The 23,817-nt window shown below is 58.2% G+C and overlaps 1 protein-coding gene across 1 annotated transcript; it reads right to left on the bottom strand.

Annotated features, from left to right (window-relative positions):
• Positions 1-8: 8 nt before the first annotated feature.
• On the bottom strand, positions 9-23,676 carry TSPEAR (thrombospondin type laminin G domain and EAR repeats). The gene is made up of 11 exons (XM_036348586.1): positions 23,665-23,676; positions 23,271-23,509; positions 21,136-21,226; positions 20,004-20,157; positions 18,588-18,719; positions 17,377-17,603; positions 15,788-15,974; positions 14,389-14,618; positions 7,254-7,441; positions 3,809-3,910; positions 9-661 (listed from the first exon to the last, which is right to left on the bottom strand). The coding sequence occupies exons 1-11, from the start codon at positions 23,674-23,676 to the stop codon at positions 508-510; spliced, it is 1,716 nt and encodes a 571-aa protein (XP_036204479.1). The 3' UTR covers positions 9-507.
• Positions 23,677-23,817: the final 141 nt, after the last annotated feature.

Genomic DNA, 23,817 nt, shown 5'->3' with positions numbered 1-23,817 from the left:
TTGGGTGGCAGAGCGAGGCCCCAGGACGTGCTCACGGAGAGCGGAGGGCCCCAGAAACACGCAGACGCAGCCCTGCTCCGTATAAAGAGTCATAAATATATTTCAGTGTAGACAACGAACAATAAATAGCTGCATGAACCTGTAGGACAGCCTCACGCCTGCTCCCCATCTGGGCTCGACAACCAGGGCCGCGCGGCCAGGCCCCAAACTGACGCCGCAGGGAAGGTGACCGGCTTCTGTGTGTGAGGTAAACAGTTGTATGAACTTTCCTGTAAAGCGACACCCCCGCAGGGCAGCTCTGGTTTCCGGGCGAACACCCACGAGCCACCGGCATCTGTCCGCGCGGGGCACCAGCCAGAGAGGTGACCGACGTCTCCAGTTGGGGGAGGGCCAGGACAGCGAGACGGCAGCTCTGGAGGCGAGGAGCATCTCCCCAGAGGCCCCAGGGCTTCTCGGGGGGGCTCCGGGGTGCAGTGAGGTGGGTCCTGTTCCCGGGGGCCAGGCCCGTCACCCTGTCCTGAGCTTCAGCACCCGGGAAAGGGGCTCCTTGGCGCTGGAGTAGACGAGGTAGGAGCCGGCCGTGGTGCGGAAGGTCTCCCAGTCCCGGCAGCCGAAGGTCGGGAGGCTGTGCACAGCCACGAAGCCTTCGTACCCCTGCCACCTGCGGGAGAGACACGTCAGCCTCGGGCGGGCGGTCTGTGCCGGGTGCTGGCAGGGCAGGGAGAAGCTGCCCGCACGTCCAGGCTACGATGCCCCGGGCTCCTGCCCCTCCCAGTGGGCAGCCTGGCCCTCCGTGCTCTTCCCCAGGCCTCTCCCCGCCTCCCCGCTGTGCACAGCACGAGGGGCCACATGTCCCCGGGCGGCACAGCTGCCTGGTTATACTCTCAGAGAGCTAGACGAGGAGCCTGCAAAGGGGGAAACTGAGGCCTGGAAGGAGGAGCCTGCCCTGTCCACCACCCTGCAGCTCCTCATATCCACCCAGACACTGGTCCCAGCCAGAGTGCCCTGGGGACTCTGCCACCTGGGGGTGGGGGTGGGAGGAGGCAGCGGCAGGGAAGGGTCCTGGCAGTGTTGATGGGTAACTAAGCCCACACCGTCCCCACTCCTGGGTCACAGCTGACATCGAGGCGCCTGCCCTCAGACACACACCTGCCACCACATGGGTACGGCACCCTGCTTTTCAGAGAAGGAAGCACGCTCCCCGCACACTGCTCTGCACCTCCCTGCTCCCCCCCCAGTTTGGACCCAGAACCCTGCCCGTGGCCCGCGGCTTCCGGGTTTTGCCTTCAAAAGGGATTTACCGACAGGTGGTTCCAACTTTTGTAGGGTGGCGCTCTCACAGCGGGTGCCGGGTTCAAAGGCAGGAGTCGTTTTAATTTTGTTATTTTTCCAGACTACTTTCCAGAAAGGCCGGCGGTCCCTGCCCTGATGGGAAAGGGCCGGGGTTCCGCTCCCCGCCGCCCCCCCCCCCCCCGCCCCCCGCTTCCACGCACCACTCCCAGAAGAATGCAGGAAAGAGAATGTGTCATCCTCCTGCTTTTAGAATAACAACGTCCAATGTTTATTCACATCTTTCATTGTTTTCGTCTGAAAATTCCTGTTCATATATTTTGCCCATTTTTCTGAATTAAAAAAATATTTTATTACTTTGTAGGGGTTCCTTTTCTGTCATAAGTGTGGTAAAGTTTGTCTTTTATTTATTTTTATTTTTTAATATATTTTTATTGATTTCAGAGAGGAAGGGAGAGGGAGAGATAGAAACATCAATGATGAGAGAGAATCATTGATCGGCTGCCTCCTGCACGCCCCACACTGGGGATAGAGCTTGCACCTGGGCATGTGCCCTTGACCGAAATTGAACCCAGGACCTTTCAGTCTGCAGGCTGACGCTCTATCCAATGAGTCAAACCAGGTAGGGCAGTGGTCGGCAAACTGCGGCTCGCGAGCCACATGCGGCTCTTTGGCCCCTTAAGTGTGGCTCTTCCACAAAATACCGACTTCTGCGCATGGGCCACGAAGTTTCAACCGCACTGTACGTGCGCACCTGCACGTGGTATTTTGTGGAAGAGCCACACTCAAGGGGCCAAAGAGCCGCATGTGGCTCGCGAGCTGCAGTTTGCCGACCACTGAGCTAGGGCAAAGTTTGTCTTTTGATTTTGAATAGGATGTCTTTTTCCATTTAAAACTTTTAAAGGTAGGTAGCCAGCCAGGTGACCTATTTCCAGCCTTGTTTAAGGAGATCGCCATGTCTTCTTGTACAACTTTATGGTTATAAAAAATCATCTTAGCTTTTTCCTAATATTTCTATAGTTCAATTTTTTTACATTTAGATGCCTAATCCTCATAAAACTTATTTTTCTATATAATATGAAGCAGGAATAGAGCTTTATTTTCTTCCAGATGGACAGAAAATGATATACAAATTATTTTACTAAGTACTGCCTCCTTTTTTCATTGAATTGAAATACAATATTTATCACATTAAATGGCCATAATTATTGGCTTTCTTGTGGAGTGTATTACATCCCTCCTACAGGTTTATTTCTGCAAAAGCCACACGGCTTTCCTGGCACGCCGTCAGAGCCTCCTTCGCTGTTTTTATTCTTCCAATTTTTCTTGGCCATGTTTGAAAATTTAGTCTTACTAAATTTAATTAATTTTAAAATTATGCTGTCATGTTGAACACTCTACAGCAAAAAAAATTAGAAAGCCTAAAGAAAGTTGATTTTCCTAGTAAAACATAGGTGACCAAAATTGTCTCAAGAAGAGACGGAAAACCTGGTTACGCCAATGACCACGGGAGACGCTGGAAAAGGGACCTGGCCCAGGTGGCTTTAGGATGGGGTGTGACCTAATCATAAAGGAAATAGCTAAATCCCACTATTGAAGTGCTTCCCGCCCAGAGGCGTGGGCGGAAAAGTTGGTAGCGGGTACCTATTAAGTCATGCTCCACCTCAACCTGGGTAGAGGTACGGCCCCAGAAGAAAACCACAGAGCAATTTCAGTTCCTAATAAGATGCAAAGCTCTTAAATCATTCCGAAACAATTGGTAGCCACTGGCATAGTAAGTAATTGCATAGGATCCAGTGGCACTGGTCCCAGGAATTCGAGGAAACCTCTCAGAAGTCATTGCATCAACAGATTAACAGAGAAGAGCCAGGCCGCAGGCGGAGGAAGGCCGGCCCACGGGACCAGCGGTCTCGGCCAGCCCCCGTCCTGCTCAGCCCCGCGGCCTGAGCCTGCGCTCACCACGTCAGCCGGGCGCACTGCTGGCCTCACGGGTCTCCGGGAGGCTCCAGCTCCTGGGAACACCAGGTAGACAGTGAAAACACGCGCAGGAAAGAGGCCAGGTGGCTGGTATGCACAGAGGCAGTTGTGTTCTCAGGACTCCCACGCGCCTCGGCTCCAGAAAACGGTCAGAGTTGATCGTTTGGTGGTTTGGCTGGGTGGCTAGACACAGAAATTGTCACCAAAAGCAGCTGGAAACGGGACCGGAAAACCCACGCGCTGTGCTTACAATACGTGAGCCACAGCCAGAGAGAACGGAGCAAGGGGGGCGCCGTGCCCGTGTGAGGGCGTGGCCTGTTCCCGAAGGCGCGACACGTGCGGAGACCTGCGGCGTCCTGGGGGGGCATGTGATAGGGTCCTGTGTCTGCACACTGCACCCGGCCAGGCTCAAGGATGTGAGCATCGGCCTGGCTGGGGTCACCTGGCTGACCCAGGGCATGACCGGGACTGGGCAGGGAAGGGGAGTCTACCCCAGGTGAACCAGGTGGGGAGAAGGGTGCCGCCTTCCCAAGCTGTTTACCTGTAAATAATACTGTTTACTGAGAAGGTATTTCCGTCAAAGGAGTTGGCAACCACCAAGAAGTAATCTTCGCCCACGGAGAAGAACTCCCAATCCAGGGCACTGCGGGAACAAGGGGACAGCATTAGGGGCCAACGTTAGGGGACAGGCACTAGGGGGCAACGTTAGGGGTCAGGCACTAGGGGGCAACGTTAGGGGACAGCATTAGGGCACAGAGCCCGAGGTACCCCAGAGTTCGGATGCTGGTTTCCAGCCAGTTCTCCTAATCCCAGAACTTGGGGCCCAGGCCCCACCCCAAACCCACAGAGGAGGGGCCAGGCCCGAAGGGAATGATTTTCTCAGCCACACAGGGAGCTTAGTCATTCACTTGAAATTTAAAAAAAGTGTTTAATTGTAGTAAAATACATATAAAATTTTAACAATTTTTAAAAATCCTCACCCAAGGATGTGGAGAGAGAGAGAGAGAGAGAGAGAGAGAGAGAGAGAGAGAGAGAGAGAGAGAGAGAGGGGGACATCGATGGGCTGCCATCCAGACATCAAACCTGCAACCCAGGTATGTGCCCTGGCTGGGAGTTGAACCGGCAACCTTTTGGTGCATGGGACGACGCCCAACCGACTGAGCACTCCAGCAGGGCTCATTTTAATCACCTTTAAGGGCACAGCTCAGTGGCATTAAGCACATTCACAGTGTTGTGCAACCACCACCACCATCCACCTCCGGAGCGTTCCAGTCTTTGTGTGTCCGGCTTATTTTACTCAGCATCTTGTCCTCTAGGTTTTCCCATACGGCAGCCTTGTTGGAATTTCATTCCTCGTTAAGGCTGAATACTATCTACAGTTGCTAATCCCTTCACCGGTCGATGGACACTTGGGTTGCAAGTGTGAATGGTGCTGCTATGAAACGGGTACAAAGTCTTTCGCTTTGAAGAGGTTGATACAATCAGAAAAGTGCCAAGCTCAGGGGCATTCCTAAGGGCTGGCAGCGCCCTGGAGGTGGACACGTGAGGAAAGTGGCCTTCCCTCCTCCCCTTCCCGCTCCTTCCCGGACACCAATAAGGTGCCCACATAGAAACGCCCCCTACACTGGGAAGCTGTGTTTCTTGTTGCAAACGGACATGTGCATTCTTAGTCGAGAAGCTCCTGAATCGGCTAAGGATGAGCCTGTGCACGGACTCGGCCAGTTCTGAGGGCTCTGGCAGATAACTTCCTGTGAGACCACCCAGAACCCTGTCCCTCCGGGAGGCCCCACCATCACCTCTCTGGTGACTGCAGGCCCTGTGCCCACTTTACAGGTGAGGAAACTGAGGCTGCAGCCACACACTAGTCAGTCAGACGCCGAGGCCCGACCAGTGAGTCTGTGTCTGGTGGCCGTGGGCTGAGGCCTGGTCGGGCAGCAGAGGGCCCCCTGTCTGGTGGAGACTCACTGCAGGTTCCCTCCCAGTGGGGACTGAGAGCTCTGGCCTAGAGCAGAGTGCTCAGGCAGGACCCCGGGAGTGAGGGGGTGTCTAGGAGGTATTGGGGGCATGCAGGGATGGCTGAGGCCGGCGGGGACCCTGGCGCACCTCACACCTCCCTTCTCCCATTGGCCAGGATCACGTCTTGGCCCCTTCCAGCCACGGCCACTTATGATTCAGCCCCAAAGTGGAGGCCACAACTGTGCTCGCTGAGGAGTGGCTTGAGAGGCGTGGCCCTGGGAAGGGTCAGTGGTGTCGTTCCACGTGAGTTGTTCCTCCAGTCGTAACTGGGTTCTGAAACCAAGACCCATGGGAAAGCTGCGAGCAGCAGCCGTTCACAGCCCGCACCCCGCGCACCGCGGAGACCGCCTGGCCTCGCCGGGAGGAAGACCGTGGGCGGGATGGCGCCGCAGCGTGACAGCAGTTACCCTGACTATCCTCTGAGGGTTTTTTTTTTTATTCTTTGGAACAACTGCATTTAGTCAAAAGGTGGAAATGACCTACTTGTGCATCAACGGACAACTGGGCGAGTGAAATGTGGCCTTTCCACACGATGCCTATCATTTGGCCACACAAGGAACGCAGCATGACGCGTGTTCTTGTGTGTGAATGTCCACCACAGGGGGTCCGCGGGTGTCGGGAGCCGGTCCATGCTTGCTGTTTCAAGGGACCTGGCATATATGGCATACTGTTCTTAATATGTTTGCTCACCTTCTTGGCACTATGTGTTTTAACCAAGGTCTCTGAGAAAGGTTGTTTCCCCAGGTAGGGATTTTCCCCTGAAGTTAGGGAGGGAATAAAACCCCTTAACTAAGTTCCAGGCGGGTAATTAATCACTTTAACTACGAACAATCATGCTTAAGCTACATAATCTTTACTCCCTGGAATGAAGATAAGAAACGCCCTAACCTTTGGAATAGAGATTGATAGGATTGGAATCAACTGGTATAAATACAGATGTAACAAGACAACAGGACAGAACCTAGACACAGAACCTACACAGAACCTAGAGACAGAACCTAGCGAGAGAACATGGCAAAAGATCCTGTACAGAAACTGGAGACAGAACCTAGAGACAGAACCTAGTGAGAGAACATGGCAAAAGATCCTGGACAGAAACTGGCCACAGAACCTGGAGACAGAACCTAGCGAGAGAACCTGGCTGAAGAACCTAGAGACAGAACCTGGCTACAGAACCTGGATAGAACGTGGCAAGAGAACCTGACTAGAACCTGGTGACTGAACCTGGCTGGAGAACCTGGACAGAACCTGGCTGGAGAACCTAGCAAGGGAACATGGCTACAGAACCTGGCTGGAGAACCTGGAGAACCTGGCTGGAGAACCTAGCAAGAGAACCTGGACACAGAACCTGGCTGGAGATCCTAACCAGAACTTCGCTGGAGATCCTGACCAGAACTTGGCTAGAGATCCTGGCTAGGCTGCTGATCAACTGAACGCTGTCTCCATGTAATTCCTTCTTCGCCGACTCCGTCCACACCTTTGGGGACCGCTGGACCTGCTGGGGTTGGACCCCGGCACATGGGGACTGGCAGCCGACTGGTGGTGCCCGGGGCTGGGGACCAGGGGGAGGGGTGACAGTGAAAGGCAGGGGCTTCTTTCCCAGGCATGTGATGTTCTAAGCCACCTGTGGCGATGGTTGCACATACCTGCGAATTTAATACAAACGAACCACACTCTTTCAAAGGAATTACAGTCAAGATTATAAACATGAGCCACCAAATCCCTCCACTGGCCCTGGAGAAGCCATTCACCATGCAGGAGTGAGGCCACACCCCACTGACGAGGGACGCAGGCAGCCTTCCATGCTGGTGGCCGCCGCGTGTGGCTTTGGGGACCGTCACGAGGCTGGGCCTGCCGCCTCCTCTGGGTGGGCTTGGTGGGGAGCGCAGCGGGGAGGTCGCTGTGAGCCGAGCCGATGCTGTGCCCGGCCGGCCTCGCCCTCCCTCCCAGCCACTTACGGCTCCGAATACCTGCAGGTCAGGATCTCCTGGAACTTGACGAATGTCTGCGCGGTGACGTTCAGCTCGTAGATGACCGAGTTGATGACGTAGGAGTCATTTTGCACTTGCATTTCCACATCGTAGCTGTGACTGTTGGCAACAGCCAGAAAGATCCTGTCTCCAATGTGGAAGACTTCCCAGTCCGCGGCGCCAAATGTCTGGGCGGGAAGGAGAGGAGGGCAGGGCACACTCATGAACAGAGACGGCAGGAGCCGCCAAGTGACGCCACACACACACACACACACACACACACACACACACCCCGCCGAGCTCGTTGGGCAAGGTCCCCGCTCTCCAGCCTGGATTCGCTCAGTTTCCCAAGGCGGCGACTCTCACTCCCTTTACAAATATGAGTGCCACTTGTGCCTGTACCTGAACTGTGCCACATCTGGGGTGACTGCTTCTTAGCCATCTGTGCCACCCACTCCCCCAAGCCCTAGTGCTGCCCTTCCTTCAAGGTCTAGCTGCTACCACACCTCTTCCAGGGAGCCCTCCCTGCTTCCTCCAGTCTGGCCCTGAACTCTGAAGCAACCTTTTGTGTTCTCACTATGAGCTGTTCCTGCCTGAGGTTCTTTGGGTCTCCCCACAGCCCCATCTCTGGGTTCCCGTGCACACTGTTGCTCCTAAATCACTTGTCACCCCTGAGGCTGAGGTGTGCAGGGCCAACAGGGCTGGGCTTTGGCGCGAGTGGCCAGCTGCGGAGCCTGTGCCCCCCGACCGTGAGCTGCATGAGCTGATTTGCATGTGGGCCCACGAGGAGGAAGGTGACGTGTAGCTCACGGCCAGCATCTTGGGCCGAGTGGCGGTGCTGGTGCAGGGGGAGGAGAGGACCAGAGAAACCCAGATCCAGGCCCTGGCTGAGCTCTGGAGAGAGAGGGCAGGGCAGAAACGAAAGGAGGCATTTTCCTGGGGAGCGAGGGGCAGGTGCCCGGAGAGGCCCAGGGGTGAGAGAGGGAGACCCTGGCAGGGCACTGTGGCAGGGGACAGTGTTTTGCCCCACGCCCAGCAGAGGGCGACATTGTCCGCCTCAGCCCAGCCCAGGTAGCTGCTGTCTGAGAACATTCCTGGGGGCCCCTAAGCTGGGCTCGGAGCCAGGAGCTCTAGAAACAGGTCTGGATCAGTCCTGAGGAGTGGAGCCAAGTAAGGTTAAGCTAAAGGATGACTCACTAGGACAAGGACCGGAACCAGACACCTGGCGGTCCCTGATCCCTCACGGGGGCCAGGAGCTTGGTAAGGCCTTTCTGGATCAGCCTGTCCTCTCCTTCACGCGGCTCCGGGAGGTGGCACCATTCTTTCCCTGGGGCGCCCCACGACTTCTGAGCAGGCTCAGACACTGGGGGCCGCAGGGGCCTTCAGCATCACCCGCCCAGTGGCTGCTTCACAGACAGTGACAGTTACAGACCCACACGGGGCAGAGAGTCACACGCATACGGCGGTGACTTCGCAGAAACCCAACAGGAGATGTCAGACTGTTACTAGTAGATCCTAGCTCCTCTGACCTGTGCTGGGGAGACCATGTCAATGGGAAACAGCACCCACGTGTGCACGAGTAAATGCACATACCCGTGTGCACACACCTGCATGTACACACACCTGTGCACACACTCCTGCATGGATGCATGCACACGGGTACTCCCACACAGTTCGGGGGCCAGGAGCTGTAAGAGGGGATCTCCCCAGGACTTCGTGGGGCTCTGAGCCACTGGACTCAGACCGCTCCCTTCTCCTGAGCCCCAGCACAAGGGTGACAGAAGGGGACCCGGGAGGGTGCTGGGGCACTGGGGCACTGGCAGCCGGGGAAGAAGAGGCCCTGAGGTGTGGCGGGGGGGGGGGGGGGGGGCAGGGAGGAGTGTCAGGTGGGCGTGGCTCAGAGGGGCTGTCATCCGCCTCTGCTCCGTGTGCCCAGTGGCCCAGCCAGTTGGAGCCAATACAGCAAATACGAGGAGCTTCGTTCCATGCGAATTTCAGAGAAACAATTTTCCGGGACTTGTGTATCCCATGCAATACTCAGGACATGCTTTTACTAAAAAATCGTTCCTCGTTTCTCTAGAATTCAAATGGAACAGGCGCTCTGTAGTTGATCTGGCCACAGGCTAGCAGAGACCTGCATGGGGCTGGCTGGGTCACAGTCACTACTGTCAGCGACCCCTCATCCCCACAGCGTGGCTGGCAGGAGCCCTCCAGAGCGGGGCCAACACCTGCACCCTGGGCCAGAGGCTGGGCTCCCCGCACTGGGAAGCAGGTCTGAAGCTGCCTGGGGCTGCACCAGCCTGAGGCACCTGCTGGGCTGGGCGGGCTCTCCCCTCCTTCCCTCCTTCCAAGGGAATCCCCCCGGAGCCCTGCCCTGCCAGCCTAGGCATGGCGCCCAGGGGCTCGGGAGCACCTCTTGGGGTGATGGTGCCACCCAGAGCCCCTGGAGCCCCTGACAGCCCCCCTCGAGGGTGGGTGGCCTCCCAAGGTCATTGGACCAGTGTGGGCAAGGAGGTCCTCAGGTTCCAGCTTGGATGGAGCAAAGAACCAAGGGAGTGGGAGTACCCAGGAGAGGGCAGGGGGGTGGGGACACTGTCAGCTCCTGCCTCCCAGAGCCCGCGGAAGTCACAGGAGAAAGCACCCTCTCCCTGGAGCATCCGCCCGCATTGAGCCCGGCCCTCCCCGGTCCCTCCTGGGCGTGGGACCACAGGGAATGCTCTCTCACACCACCCTCCTTACAGAGGTGGATCTTAATCAACTTTCTTGCCTCTTTCTTTCTTTCCATTTGCTTCTGGACATTTACATTCTTAGTAGAGACAGTTTCCAACAAGCCCACAGCTTCCCCACCACCTGCACACCCGCTGGCCACTCCGTGCAGCAGCTCCATGCGTCCCAACCACCTGCCTGGCTCAATGCTCCCTCCATCACTGACCGACTCCTGGGGGCCCTGGGCACTCAGCCACCCTCTGCCCCAAGCCTCCCCGGCTCTGGGCCCTCAGGTCCACCAGGGACTTAGCCATCAGCCCCACCTCCCAAGGCAGCGAACCCTGAACCCAGAACCTTGGTCAGCGGTGCCCCTCTCCCCATCCTTACCATTTCCCCTCCTCATCCCCGCGCCCTCCACTTGGGCCTCCATTTGATCATGTGACCAAAGCCCCGCAACCCCACATCCTTCACTTAGGGAGCAGACACCCCAGCAGCCGGAGACTGGGTTCCATGCACAGAGCCGTTCCCTCCTGGACACGCCCAGCTCAGGCCTCCTTTGGTCCCAGATGATGAGGACAAGTGGCTGGGGCCTGGGTTTCTGCCACCTGGAGGGAGGATCCCGGAGTCCCTGGTGGGTGGGCAGCCAGCCTCCACTCACATCAGGACCCAAAGCCCTGCGTGCCCGGATTCCCCAGGAGCAGCAGCTCCGCGTCCCCCAGACCCACCTCCGCTCCGCCCAGCGAGGGCAGGGTGCACAGCTCTGCAAACGGCCCAAACCTGCGCCCCGAACCCTGCGAAGGGGCCCCCGCGATGCCAGCACCTCTCCCCCCACACGTCTCTGAGCACCCTGCCTCTCCTGCTTCAAAGCTCACGGTCACAGCAAACTCCACACCAAACAGTAAACACATCGAGGCATCTCCAAGGCTTGAAAGGACCTAAACACAATACAAAATGCTAGCAAAGTAGGAAAGTGGAATTCTGTGGAGTTGGAGGAATTATTACGAGGTGTGAACAGATGCGGCTTGTAAGAGAAGGAGGCCTTCAGGCAGGAAACAAAGCTGGTGGATGCCCTCAGAGCTTGGGCGGCCGAAGTGCTCTGGGCGTCCATCCGAGCAGCCCGAGTCCTGGCTCCTGGGACAGCTCTGCCCTAGGGCTAGAGACCTCCCTCATGGCCACAGAGTCCTGCTCCCACCACTTGCTCCTGGATGCTTCTCTCCTGCCCTCGGCCCGCGCTCCTTAGGGTCGCATCGCAGGGACGGGCCTTCACCTCCGTGCAGCTGGCCCATTTCTGCCCTCTGCCTCCGCCTCCCTTCTGAGGATGCCCCTGTCCAGGACTGGGCACAGACTGAGCTGGCTCACAGATGCCACCTGAAAATGCAGTGGCCACCTCCCTCCAGGCCGGTTTGTCTGCCGTCATCGACATCCCCATGGGTGGGTCCTGTAACCACCTTCCGGACCCCTCCTCCTGCCTTCCCTTCAGCGTCTTGTCCTGGCCCTTTTTTTGTTTTGTTAATCCTCACTCGGACTGCTGGGGATGCCTCTTCTATTGCTTTTTAGAGAGAGTGGAAAGAGCGGGGGAGGGGGAAAGAGAGAGAGACATCGATTGGTTGCCTCCCGCACACACCCTGACCGGGGCCAGGGATCGAACCTGCAACCCAAGTGTGTGCCCTTGACCACACTCAAACCCGGACCCTCAGTCCATGGGTTGACTCTCTAGCCACTGAGCCACACCAGCCAGGGTGACAATGACAATTTGTACGAATCCTCTTCTGCTTCGGGAACTAGCTCAGTTTCTCCCTGCGAGGGTCTGTGTGTGCACTTTAGCCTCTGTGTCTCAGGTCTCCTGTCCGACCCCTGGGCACCCTGAGTTGTCTGAGTCTGTTGAGTGTGAGGAAGGCTGTGGCTGGAGTTGCTGCTGGCAGTCAGGTCCTGGGGCCTGGGGCTTCCGGTTGTGGCCCTGGGAGACGTGCTGTAAGGAAGACCTTCCTAAATCGGCCTTTTGTCGTATTGCACCTTTCTGTTCAAATGTAGGCGATTTAGGATCACCGTGTTGGTAGCTGTAGGATGGCAATCTCCAGAATGACCCCCAACCCACCACAGGAGGCGCCCCCCCATCACATGATGGTCTGGCCCTGCCAAGGACCTGGCCTGGTTGACCAAAGCCACCAGCTGCCCCTCTGTGCCAGGCTGCGGCCCTGCTCCCAGGACACCACAGAGCTCTGCTCCGGCCCCAGCGCGCCTGCTGGAGACGTGGAAACCATCACCTGAGTCTTCTTCCAGAACAAAGTCTCCGGTTCCTGCGATTGTCCCTCCTTCCATACGACTCAAATCCCTTCCAGACCGCCCACCTCCCCAAGCTCCCAGGGTGCCGAGCTGCAGCTGCACAGCCCCAAGCCCTCCTGGGCGGCACGCTCACCGCTCACCCGGGCGCTGCATCCCTCCCGCTTCCCAGGCACCATGGGGCCTCGGTGACGCATGCGATTAACTTACAGCCCACGGAGTGTCCGCAAGCACAGCCGTCGGCCTGTCGCCTGCACCCCTGCCCGGGCCTCCACGCGGCCCTTGCCCTGCGGCTCCAGGCCACATTCTCATTCTGTCCCCGCTAGTCCAGTCGGGCGTCCTCGGGAACCTGCTTTCCCACCGCAGCCTTGTCCTTTCCCCCCTAACACAGACGCGTTTGCACCTCCTCAGGCTAATTCCAGTCAGAGATCCCGGCCCCCTGGGCAGACCCAGGCCACCCCATTGCTGGGCCCTTTCAGATCAGCACGCACGCCCCCAGCACCTCCTCCCCTCACAGGACGGATGCGCTGTGTCCCCAAGTCTCCGCATGCTTAGGCACCACAGCAATGACTATAAGGAGCATTCGAGAAAGACCCTGCCCAACGCTGAATAAAGCAGCGGCACAGCTGGGTTCCAATCCAAGTTCTGTCGAGAGCAAGTCCGATAACTCCTGAGCCTCTGTTTCCCGTGAGTAACAGGGGACGAGTGGCAGAAGTTACCTCACAGCCCGGCCGGTGTGGCTCAGTGGTTGAGCGTCAGCCTATGAACCAGGAGGTCATGGTTCGATTCCTGATTGGGGCACATGCCCGGGTGTGGGCTTGATCCCCAGTGTGGGTCGTGCGGGAGGCAGCTAATCAGTGATTCTCTCTCATCATTGATGTTTCTATCTCTTTTCCTCTCACTTCCTCTCTGAAATCAATAAAAATATATTTTTAAAAAAGTTACTTCATAGGGCGGCTGTGTGCATACGATGACCTGTTTTCAGAAACCAGGTCCACATCCTTCCAGCGACACCCCCACCTGTCCACACCCCACCCCCGCAGAAGTAGGTTAAGCTCTTGGCATGGAGCTATCAAGCCTAGACGCCGTCACTGCTCAAGAACAACGCCTCAGCCCTGCCAGTGTGGCTCAGGGGTTGAGCGCCAACCTATGAACCAGAGGTCAGGGCACATGCCCAGGTTGCAGGCTCGACCCCCAGGAGGGGTCGTGCAGGATGCAGCCGATCAGTGATTCTCTCTCATCATTGATGTTTCTGTCTCTCTCTCCCTCTCCCCTCCTCCCTGAAATCAATAAAAATATATTTAAAAACAAAACAAAACAAGAAAAAGAATGACGCCTCACCCCAGTCCTGCTTCCCCCAGCAAATCTCCCCACCCCACCTGGGAAACAGCACCCTGATTATTAACCTTGGAGTCATGCTGGCTCTTCCCGGCCTCACTGGTCCAGTCAACAGCTCTCGTGAATTCGGCTTCCTGAACGTGCTTTAGAAGCCTCCACAGCTTCCAGATGGTGCTGCCACCTCCCTCGCCCGGGGCCGCAGCTCCTGCCCCGCGATGGGCACATGCACGCCCCGCCCTGCCCCTGCGCTCCTGTCATGGTCCACGTCACAGCCGCCTGGGACATGTGAGGTCTGCAGGGTGTCTAATGCTGTCCCACCCTAATAAATACTCCTGCAGCCTGATCACAGGTCCTGCTAACCAGCCCATGGCGACTGGGACCAGCTGAGGGACCTTGAGGTCTGAGGGAACGTGGAGAGTGCTGCCCCCACCCGCCACATGTGGCCAGGTCAGCGGTCAGCTGTCTGCCTGCCCCAGGGCAGGAGCCTGACACCCAGGGGTGGCCAGACAGCGGGGGTCAGGAGGCCAGTCTGAGCAGCCGGCACAGCCAGGACACCTTTGTGACAGAGGGACAGCCAAGCCAGCGCACCCCTTCTCTCAGGTTAGGGCTCCCCAGGCTCTTTTGGGGGAGGCTGCCGTGTGCAACATGACTCAGCCTGAGCCTTATTCGGGGGGGAGGCACTTGGGGTGGAGGCACAGGGGTGAAGGTCCCGACCGGCACTGGTCCTGGCTGGGGCCCCCGACCGGCATCACCAGGCACTGTGTGGGATCAGGTAGGCACTGGGGGCACAGGGTGCAGTGCCATTCCTTACCAGGAAAGACTGGAAGAGCCGGAAGGAGCCGACCAGCCAGACGTACAGGTGGGAGTGCACCTTGGTGGACGTGCCGTTGAAGGCGTTGGCCACCACCAAGAACGAGTAGGGCCCCACCGTGAAGAACTCCCAGTCGTAGGCACCGGAGGTGGCGATGGTCTGGTTGGCCTCGAACAGGCGCGTCCGAGGGTTCCACTTGTAGATGACGCTGTCGATGTTGTGGTTGTCTCCTGGAAGCCAAGTGGCTGTGTTGAGGGAGGGGGCATGGATTTCTGTGGCCTCATAGCAGCCTCGACAGAGCTCTGGCCCCTCTGGCCCCTGCCCCAGGCCCCTGCTGCCTGTCCAGCCCAGCCAGGCCTGGGCCACTCTGGGCGTGGCCTGCTCACCCCACACTCTCCTGCACTCCCCAGTGAGAACGCCATTCAGGCGGCTCACTCCTGCCTCTGCCCAGATGAAAGCCCTCAGGGGGCTCCCCTTTGGGTGGCTCAGGACCCTCCCCATGGCCTTGAGGGTCATGGAGGTGGAGCCCCCTGCTTCTTCCCAGCCTCCCCTGTCACAGCCCAGGGCCCCCTGGCTCCCACCTCTCCCGCAGGTCAGGCCGCATGCTCCCTGGGGCCCCCCTGGCCAGCCTCTCACTTCCATGGAGAGCTTGGTGAGCGGGCTCCTGGGGTCGCCCTGCCCATCAGCGGGTGGTGGGGGCTCCTCAGGCCCCCACAGAGTTCCCTCATGGGTCTCGGGCTCAGGGAAACTCTGAGAATGGAGCCCACTGAGGCCTGAGCTAGAGATGCCCTGCAGGGCCGCGGCCACCTTGGACCTGCCCGGCCCTGAGTCACAGGATGGGAAGGGCTTGCCGAGGTCACTAGTGGGGGATGGTGATTGCTGGCCCAGAAACAAGGTTAGCCGGCCCCTCGCAGCCTGTCCCCCACCACACCCACGATTCACAGAGTCTGTGTGCACACGGTGACCTGCTCTCAGAAACCAGGTCCACGTCCTTCTAGCGACACCCCCACCTGTCCACACCCCATCCCCTGGGCTGGTCCTGGGCCTGCTGGTCAGAGAGGTCACCTTCCCACCATGTCAGTCAGATCCTCCCAGAAGGAGGTGAGTTAGTTAGTCAGTCAGTTAATCAGTTAGTGTTAAATGAGGCAGTCTGGGCAGCCAGGTGGCCCTTATTTCCGTGGCCACTCTCCTGGGGGCGGCACCGACCACCCGTCTTCCTGCGTGGACAGAGGGAGGTGCTCAGGTGTGCTCACCCTCAGAGGCCACATCGGGTGGCCGAGCCCGAGGAATCAGGCTGCTGTGATTTATTGTCGTTTTTAATGAGATGAAGACGAGCCTGGCAGGTGAGTCATGCCCGCCCCTGGGAGGGTCACCTTCGGGTTGCAGGTCACAGCCCTACCTTCCCTGTGGTTGGCCACGGCCAGGAAGTGCTCCCCAGCCACCTCGAAGGCCTCCCAGTCCCGGGCGCTGTGGGTGGCCACCCTCTGGTAGGGCGTGAACCGCAGCTTTCTCGGGCTCCATTTGTAGATGACGGAGAACTCCTGGCCCTTTTCGTTGGGGTCAAAGTTGGCCACAGCCAGGAAGATCTGCAAGAGAGGACCGGGACACTTGGCTCCCTGCCCGCAGCCAGGGTCTGTGCAGGCTTCCCAGGAGCCGTGTCTGTCCGCACGGGCACGCGTTTGTCTGCTCACTGTTCTACCTACAGTGGGTGGGTCGGGGTAGGGCCAGGGCTAGCACATGTGTGTAGGTGCAGGGACGGAGCTGAGCCCACCCTCTGTTACTGATGGCCTTGGCGGCCTGGGAGCCGGTCTCCACACCCGTTCATTACGTTTAAAAGCCTTAAATGTGCCGTATGCCCCAGTCCATTACTGCCATGTCTACCTCCCAACCCCAGGAAAAGCTTCATCACAAAAGTGTTCATCGCCCACTGGAGTAAGAAATGCCGTAATGCCCTACTCCCCCCTCCCCCCACCTCCAGAAAGTGGTGTTTGCCACGCAGCCGAGGAGGACACAGAAACCCCCTATGTATGACGTGACCAGCGGGCATGATCGCATGCTTATGTGGCTCTAACTGGGGCCAGGAGCTTGGCCTGTCGGGCGTGTGCTCTGGAACTAGGAGCCAGAATGCCTAGGTAAGTCCTGCATCTGCTTAGGAAACCGGACAGATGATTTCCCCCTTGTTTTTCAGAATTTCCCTATTTTTCTTTATTTAAAGTTATTATTTTTGATAATTAAAACATAAGCACCTTTAAAACATCATCAACCAAATAACCAGAGAGCAAGTCATTCTTTCACCATGTTGGATCGGGCGCAAGAACCATGGCGGGCTGCCAGCCACAGGAGGGCAGGGGCTTGTCTGCTGCTCACCCCCAGTGGGTGGGTCCAGGTGGGGGCAGGGCAGTACCCAGCATGCGTGTGTAGGTGAGTGAACGATTTCGGGACAGGCATGGGAAGGTGTCCCCAAGACACTGTCATTTCGAAGGGAGGACGTAGAAGGAGCTAGGAGAAAATTCATCTGGACAGGGATGGGGGTCCTCTCAGACCCTCCACCCACAGGCCCTCTCAGTGCAGCCCTGCCTGGAAGAGGGTCGGGGGGCTGCCCTCGAGGGTCTCTGCCTCCGGGGCCTGTTTGGGGGGGAAAGGCAGGATCACCGGGTGGATCTGCTGCATTCTCTCATGGTTTCTGCCTTATTGACGGGTCCAAGTCAAATGACCTCCACAGGTTTCTAAGTTAGCAATGAGGGTCTGCACAGACCTGGGCAGCATCTTAGCAACGGCCTTTCCTGGTGTGTTGGAAGCTGAGCAGACTTTCTCAGGCCCCGTCTGGGAATAGAGACGCAGCCAGGTGTCTGACCGGGGAGCCGTCTGGAACCCGAAAAAGGCTTCAGAGCCTCGAGAAACACGTTTCCCTGGAGAAGCCATGTCAGGAGCCCAACCCCCGGACTCTGCAATTTTAAAAGGACGAGAGAGTCAGGAACGCAGACTTGCCTTTTTCCCGATGGTGAAGTGCCTCCAGGACTGCGCTTGGTGTGTGCGGATGCTCTGGTACGAGGCGAACTTCCCGTCGGTCCACTTGTAGATGGCGGACGTGGCCTTCCGGTTGGCGGTTGCTATGAAGAGCCCGGCCTCGGGGATGACGAAGACCTCGATGCCCAGCGTCTCCGAGTGCGTGAAGAGGCGCTGGTGCTCCTCCACGTAGTCCAGCCTCTCTTTGGCTTGTGAGAGAGACACGGAGACGCGGTTAATGGTCAACGTTTCCCAGCACGGAAGCCTGGAGGCACCCTCCTGGGAGCAGCACCCCAGGCCCTGAGCTGTGACCCCGGGGCATTAGCGTGGGGCACAGGCAGTTTGCTCAGAGCGCCTGTTCACCGCCAGAGGCCTGCCAAGAAGCCCACTCGGCTTGTGTGGGTTTCAGGGTCCGGCGAGCCCCCAGTGGTACTCACTGGGGGGACCCGGTGTGTTGGGTCCTTATGGGACATCTCCCAGGCTCACTGCAGCTACAAAAGGCTGTCCCCTAAGGTGACCCAGAGGGTGGAGCCAGGAGCTTGAGAGCAGTCCAGCTGGAGCTGGTCCCCTTCTGAGGACACCCAGGGCTACACCAGGAATGGAGCCCTGGATGGCTTGCTCAGTGGTTAGAGCGTCAGCCCGTGGACCGAAGGGTCTAGGGTTCTATTCCCAGTCAAGGGCACATACCTCGGTTGCAGGCTCAATTCTTGGCCCTGGTCTAGGTGTGAATGGGAGGCAACCTGTCGATGTGTCTCTCACATGGATGTTTCTCTCTCTCCTTCCCCCTGCCCCTCACTCCCCTCTACTCTCTAAAATGTCAGTGGAAAAAATATCCTTGGGTGAGAATAAAAAAAAGAAAGGAATGATAGCCACAGGCTTGCTGCAGCAATAATGCCCTTGGGCCCCTGGCCTGTCACATTGAATCTATGACCTGAGCGCAGGCAGGGTTCGAGGAGGGAGAGTGGGGAGGGAGAGGCTGGCTCCAGGGAGCCCCGAGCTCTTCCCTGGACAGGGACGAGGGGAGGTGACGAGCCCTGCCAGCCTGTGTGCCCAGGAGGGCGCATGGTTCCAGAGGAAACATGGGGGCTTGCTGCTCTGAGTGGGGGTGCCTCCTTTTCTCAGGTAACGCTGACTCTGAGCAGAGCCCCTAAGTCTCCAGAGCCCCTGAAGCCACAACCCCCCGTCCACCTCACCTGTCAGCACGGAGACCCACTCGCTGCCCACGCACAGGTACAGCCCCCTCTGCCCGGCGTCAAACCAGAACTGGGCATCCTCCACTTTGGTGCACGGAGGCCGGGATCCCAGCGTCACCTTCATGTCGGTTTCTGGGGGAGACAGGAAGTGTCTGGTGAGTGTCCAGTGGAAACGCACTCCCTAGAGGAGGCGGTCCTGCCTTTGTCCCTGAAGCTGGGCTTCCAGGACCCACTCAGGGTCTCAAACGGGTCCCAGGAGGCAGGGACCCAGGGCGTGTGGCCCGCCCCAGGGCGTCTGCGTGGCAGGACGGGCAAAGCTCCCTGTGGCTCCAGAGTATGTCCACCGCCCGCTGGACCTCCTGCTCTTCTGGAATCCTCGTGACTACGGCACGCCTTCGCACCTCCCACGTCTGTGACCAACGGGCATGAGTTTATCTGAACTTCCCTCTTGCTTAGTTCGGTGGCATTTTGAGCCCATCTCTCCTTGGAATTACGCCTCCATCTCGGGTCCAACACAGACGTCCTAATGTCGCTACTCGGCCACTTCAGAGTAATACTGCCCTGTGGCCCAGGCCCAAGGCCAGGCTGTGACACTGAGCACGCCCTTGACCCTCGCAGCCTGGGGCAGAGGCCCGGGGGCCGAGTCCTGCCCCTGAGAGCCCCTTCGGTTACAGCGGTCCATGTCGCCTGAGGAAGATGCCCAGAGGCCCCTGCCCAGGGGCTTGAAAGCACAGTTACAGGACTGGCTCTCAGTGTCAGCCGCTCAAGGTCGCGGGTGTGCCCAGTGACGCTGGGAGAGGGCCAGGTTGTCCTCCTCACAGAGCAGGTTGCCGAATAGTGGGGGGTTAGGTGGGTGGGTGAGAGGTTGGATTCTCCCTGGCAGGGGCTGTGGTTTACATGAATTGTCAATAGCCCTGCCACCATGGCTCAGTGGCTGAGCATCGACCTATGAACCAGGAGGTCACGGTGCGATTCCCGGTCAGGCCACATGCCTGGGTTGCGGGCTTGATCCCCCGTGTAGGGCGTTCAGGAGGCAGCCAATCAATGATTCTCTCTCATCATTGATGTTTCTATCTCTCTTTCCCTCTCCCTTCCTCTCTCTTAAATCAATAAAAACATATTTTTTAAAATAATAAATAAACAGTCACCATTGTACCTTCAGATTGGGAAGGTGCAAACAGAAACTAAAAAAGCAGAGCTGGGGACCCTCTGAGCAGGGGGTTCACGGAAAATAGAAATGTATCCTGCGAAGGTGGGGCCCCCACTGGGGCAGGGGCTGAGGTGTGGTGTCCCTCGGGGAGGGATGAGGAGAAAGGGCCCCCAATGCTGCTCTGGGGACAAAGCAGGCAGCAGGTGGAAGTGGAGGCTCAAGAGGAAGCAGACTCTGAGTGGGAGCAGGTGGCCTGGCTTACTAACCATAGGGATATTTTAGCACCTCATTATCCTCCGGCTTCCCCGTGAGACCCTGCAGGATTGGGGGGATGGACAGCACGAGCTCCGCATTCCTGCAGGGACACAGCCTGGGAGTGGCGTCGGAGCCGGGCAGCAGGACCAGCTGCCTGACCAGGCCCTGCGGAGAGAGGGACAGTGTGTTCAGACCCTGGGAGACGGTGGAAATGCCGTGGGGGCTAACCACTCTAGAGCTAGGAGGGAAGAGTCTGCATATAAGTTATGGGGGGGCATTGGGTGCATCCATGGAGAATTAGACACACTTCTAAGGTCACTGAACCACAAAGGGACTTTCCTGTGGACGAATCTAGAGTTACTGGCCAACATTGCTTATCTATCCATCCATCCACCTACCCATCCATTCATTTGTCTATTTATCCATCCAGCCATCCAGCCATACACCATCCATACACCCATCCATTCATTTGTCTATTCACCCATCCATCCAACCATCCATCCATCCACCCATCCATTCATTTATCTATCTATCCATATACCATCCATCCAACCATCCATCTATCCAATCATCCATCCATCCATCCATCCACCCACCTATCCACCCATCCACCCAGCCAGCCAGCCAGCCAGCCATCCATCCAAGCATGCCATCAGTGAATATTCACAGAGCACCTGCTATACATCAGGCATGGTTCTAGACAAGGACACACAGGGAACAAGGCTCCCCCACCTCCACTCTGGGAGAGAGACAATGAGCAAACACATGGCTGGCCTGAAGGTGGTCAGGGCTACGATGAAGAGCCAGGGGTCGGATCTGGGAGGGCTGAGTGCGGGGTCATCTTCTCAGAGTGGTGGGAAAGGCCTCCATGGTAAGAGGACATGGGGTAGGGCCCTGAGGGTGGAGGGTGTGAGCCGTGGCAATAAAGGGGCCAGGTGGGCCAGGAAGAGGGGACAGGGAGTGCAAAGGCCTTGTGGCAGGTGTGCCTGGCGTGTGTGGGACTCCACTGAGCCTCTTGTTCCTCATTCCTGTCTGACACATGACAATCTGTGCAGCCAGAGCATCGGGAGAGCAGGCCTGTGGTGACAGCCCCTCTGTGAACACTGCGTGGGGAGGCCAGGCAGGCAGCCCCTCCACACTCACCGTGAACAGGCCTTTGGTCCGCCTCCGGCTGCCGATGAAGAACCGGGCTCCTTGTACCGATAGGGCGGCTGGGAAGGGCACATCGGCAGTTCTGAAAACGGTGGGTGGGGGTTTAGCCGTGGGAGAGCAGCAGTGCAGGCCATTAGTGTAGAAAAGGACAGAGCAGTGCCGCGCGTGGGACGTGCCAGTGTCCTGGGGCGGCTGTAACAAAGGACCACAGGCTGGGCGGCTTCAACCACAGACATCCATTTCCTCACAGTTCTGGGGGCCAGAAGTCCAACACTGAGGTGTTGACAGGCCGGACTCTTGCAGAAGGCTCCAGGGGAGTCCTTCCTGCCTCTTCCTGCTCCTGGGGGCTCCTGGGATCTCCTGGGGACTCCTGGGGGCTCCTGGCTGTGGCTGCATCACTCACTCTCTGCGCTCACCATCACATGGCTTCTCCCCTGGGCCTCTTCTCTTCTTATGAGGACACCGGTCACTGGGTCAGGACCCACCCTCTCCAGGGTGACCTCAACTGAGCTGGCTCACACCTGCAAAGGTGTTGTCTCTAAACAAGGTCCCAGGCCTGATGGGACATGAATTAGGGCGCCCCCCTTCGCCCTAGGATGAGGATCTTCTGCAAGAGCGTGTGCTGCCAGGAGTTCCTCGCCATTTCACGGAACATCCAGTGGCTCCTACGGGCATGGGGTTTCCAGCCCGTTCACCCTCCACTGAGCCCTGGGGGTGGGGGACAGAGGTGTCAGGGCAGAATGGGGTTCCCTCTCTGGTGACTTGAAGGTGTTGGAAAGTGTGGCCGGAGTTGGGTCTTGATGTGCAAGGGGGCAGGGAGGCCAAACTCTGGGGAAAGGTGAGAAGGTGGGCGCCCCATGGAGAGGACTGTGTGGCTGGAGCTCCCGGGGCCGGAAAGCCAGGCACGGGCTCTCTCCTCACTGCCCAGCGTCTCCCGGGCCTGATGCCAGGTCTTCTGCTCCTTCCAGTCTTTGCCGTCTGGCTGCGGCTGGCCGTGGTGAGATCCGCCCAGTGTCCGCGCAATTCCCAGGTCACCTGAGTTCTGGCTTGTGCCCTCCACGGTGCCTGCAAGGTCTGTGAAGCCTGGGGCCTGAAATCCTCCATGGCCACCATGGCTCCAGCCCCGGTTCCCCGCCCCGGCTGGGCCTTTTGCACCCTCTCCGCATGGAGCTGTCAGCTGTTGGCGCTCGGCCTTGAGCAGCCATTGCCCTATAAAAGCTCTGATGTAGCTGAGAGTGTGGTAGGGAGGGGTGGTGACTAAGACATGTTTAAACCAAGTGTATAAATGTTATGGATTCTTTTTATTACGGAATAAGTTTCATAATAAAAAAGCAGAGTAAGATTCTACCTTTGAAAGTACTATTTGGTATAAGGATAGATTTAAAGTAAGCTGGACCACTTGCCATGCAAATGTCTCCAGCCCCACTCAGCAAGGATGGATGTGGAGGCCCATGGGTCAGCAGCTGGCCAGGCCACAGGGACTCACTGTCCCTGGTCCAAAACGAGGCGCTGGCAAGGACAAGAAACGAACTCGGGCTTCCCCGTGCCCGGGGCTGTGTCAAAGTTACTCAGGACTCCTCGGCATGTTTATCTGGAGTTTTAATGAATATTTATCCCCTTGTTTCAGATGAGGAAACGGAGTCAGAGAGGTTAGATGACGTGTTGAAAATCACACAGCAAGACCTGGGCCTCAGGCTGGGGCACAGCTTCCACTTGGCTGTGGTACCCAAGTTCCTATGATCCTCCTCTGTGGCCCTTTTGTCATGGTAACAGCGCCCTGCAGGGCACATCCCCTGGGCAAGCTCAGCCTGGACTCACACTTCAGCCCCAGCCCAGGGCCAGGCGTCAGTGCCACCCCCCCCCGCCCCCCTCCCCCCTCCGCACCCCTTTCCCCCCTCCACTCTCAGACTGATGCCTGCCCTTGTCCCCCCTCACCACGCCCTCGCTGGAGACAGGTGTGCTGTCCACCTGCTGGTGACCCAGGCACTCCTGCCACAAGGGCTCCTCCACAAGCCTGACCCCTCCGGCCCGCCCTGCAAACTCAAGCTGCCCCTGGATGTCCACTCTGGACTCCATGTCAGGCAGCACACCGCACCATGCCACCCTCCCCGCATCCCGGTACCTACATGTCCACGGGGACACCGCAGTCCGTGGTGAGGGAGAAGGAGTCTTCAGACACCGCCAAGACCAGCGTGTGCCACTGGCTGTCCATCAGGGCGGGGCTGCGGAAGGACACTCGGGTCTGCCAGGCGCCCGCCGCGTCCTGGCTGAGGAAGAGGAAGTGCAGCCGGGTGGGCGAGTACCGCAGGCCCAGCAGCAGCGCATCCGGCCCCTCCGCCACCACCGTGAACAGGTACTCATTCTTCTGCAAGAGAGGGCGGGCGGGTGAGTGCGGGCAGGTGCGGGCGGGCGGGCGGTGAGGGTGGGAGGTGACGGTGGGCAGGGAAGGGCAGGGCTCACGGCGCAGGGCCTGCTGCCACAACCCTGTGTGTGTGTGATGAAGCCAGGAGCACTGCTCACACCCATGACCATGCCGGTATCAGGAACACAGGAAGCAGCGTGTGGGTGAGGACTTGGACAAATACGAGCCTGGTGCATCGCGGGTGGGAAGGCAAAATGCTGCAGCCCCTATAAAAAACAGTATGGCGTTTCCTCCACAAATTACAAATGGAA

The sequence above is a fragment of the Myotis myotis genome, unplaced genomic scaffold (genome assembly GCF_014108235.1).
Source record: "Myotis myotis isolate mMyoMyo1 unplaced genomic scaffold, mMyoMyo1.p scaffold_m19_p_2, whole genome shotgun sequence".
Classification (NCBI taxonomy): Eukaryota; Metazoa; Chordata; class Mammalia; order Chiroptera; family Vespertilionidae; genus Myotis; species Myotis myotis.
Note: the sequence above shows the minus strand (reverse complement) of the source record. Positions and strands in the feature narration are given on the sequence as shown.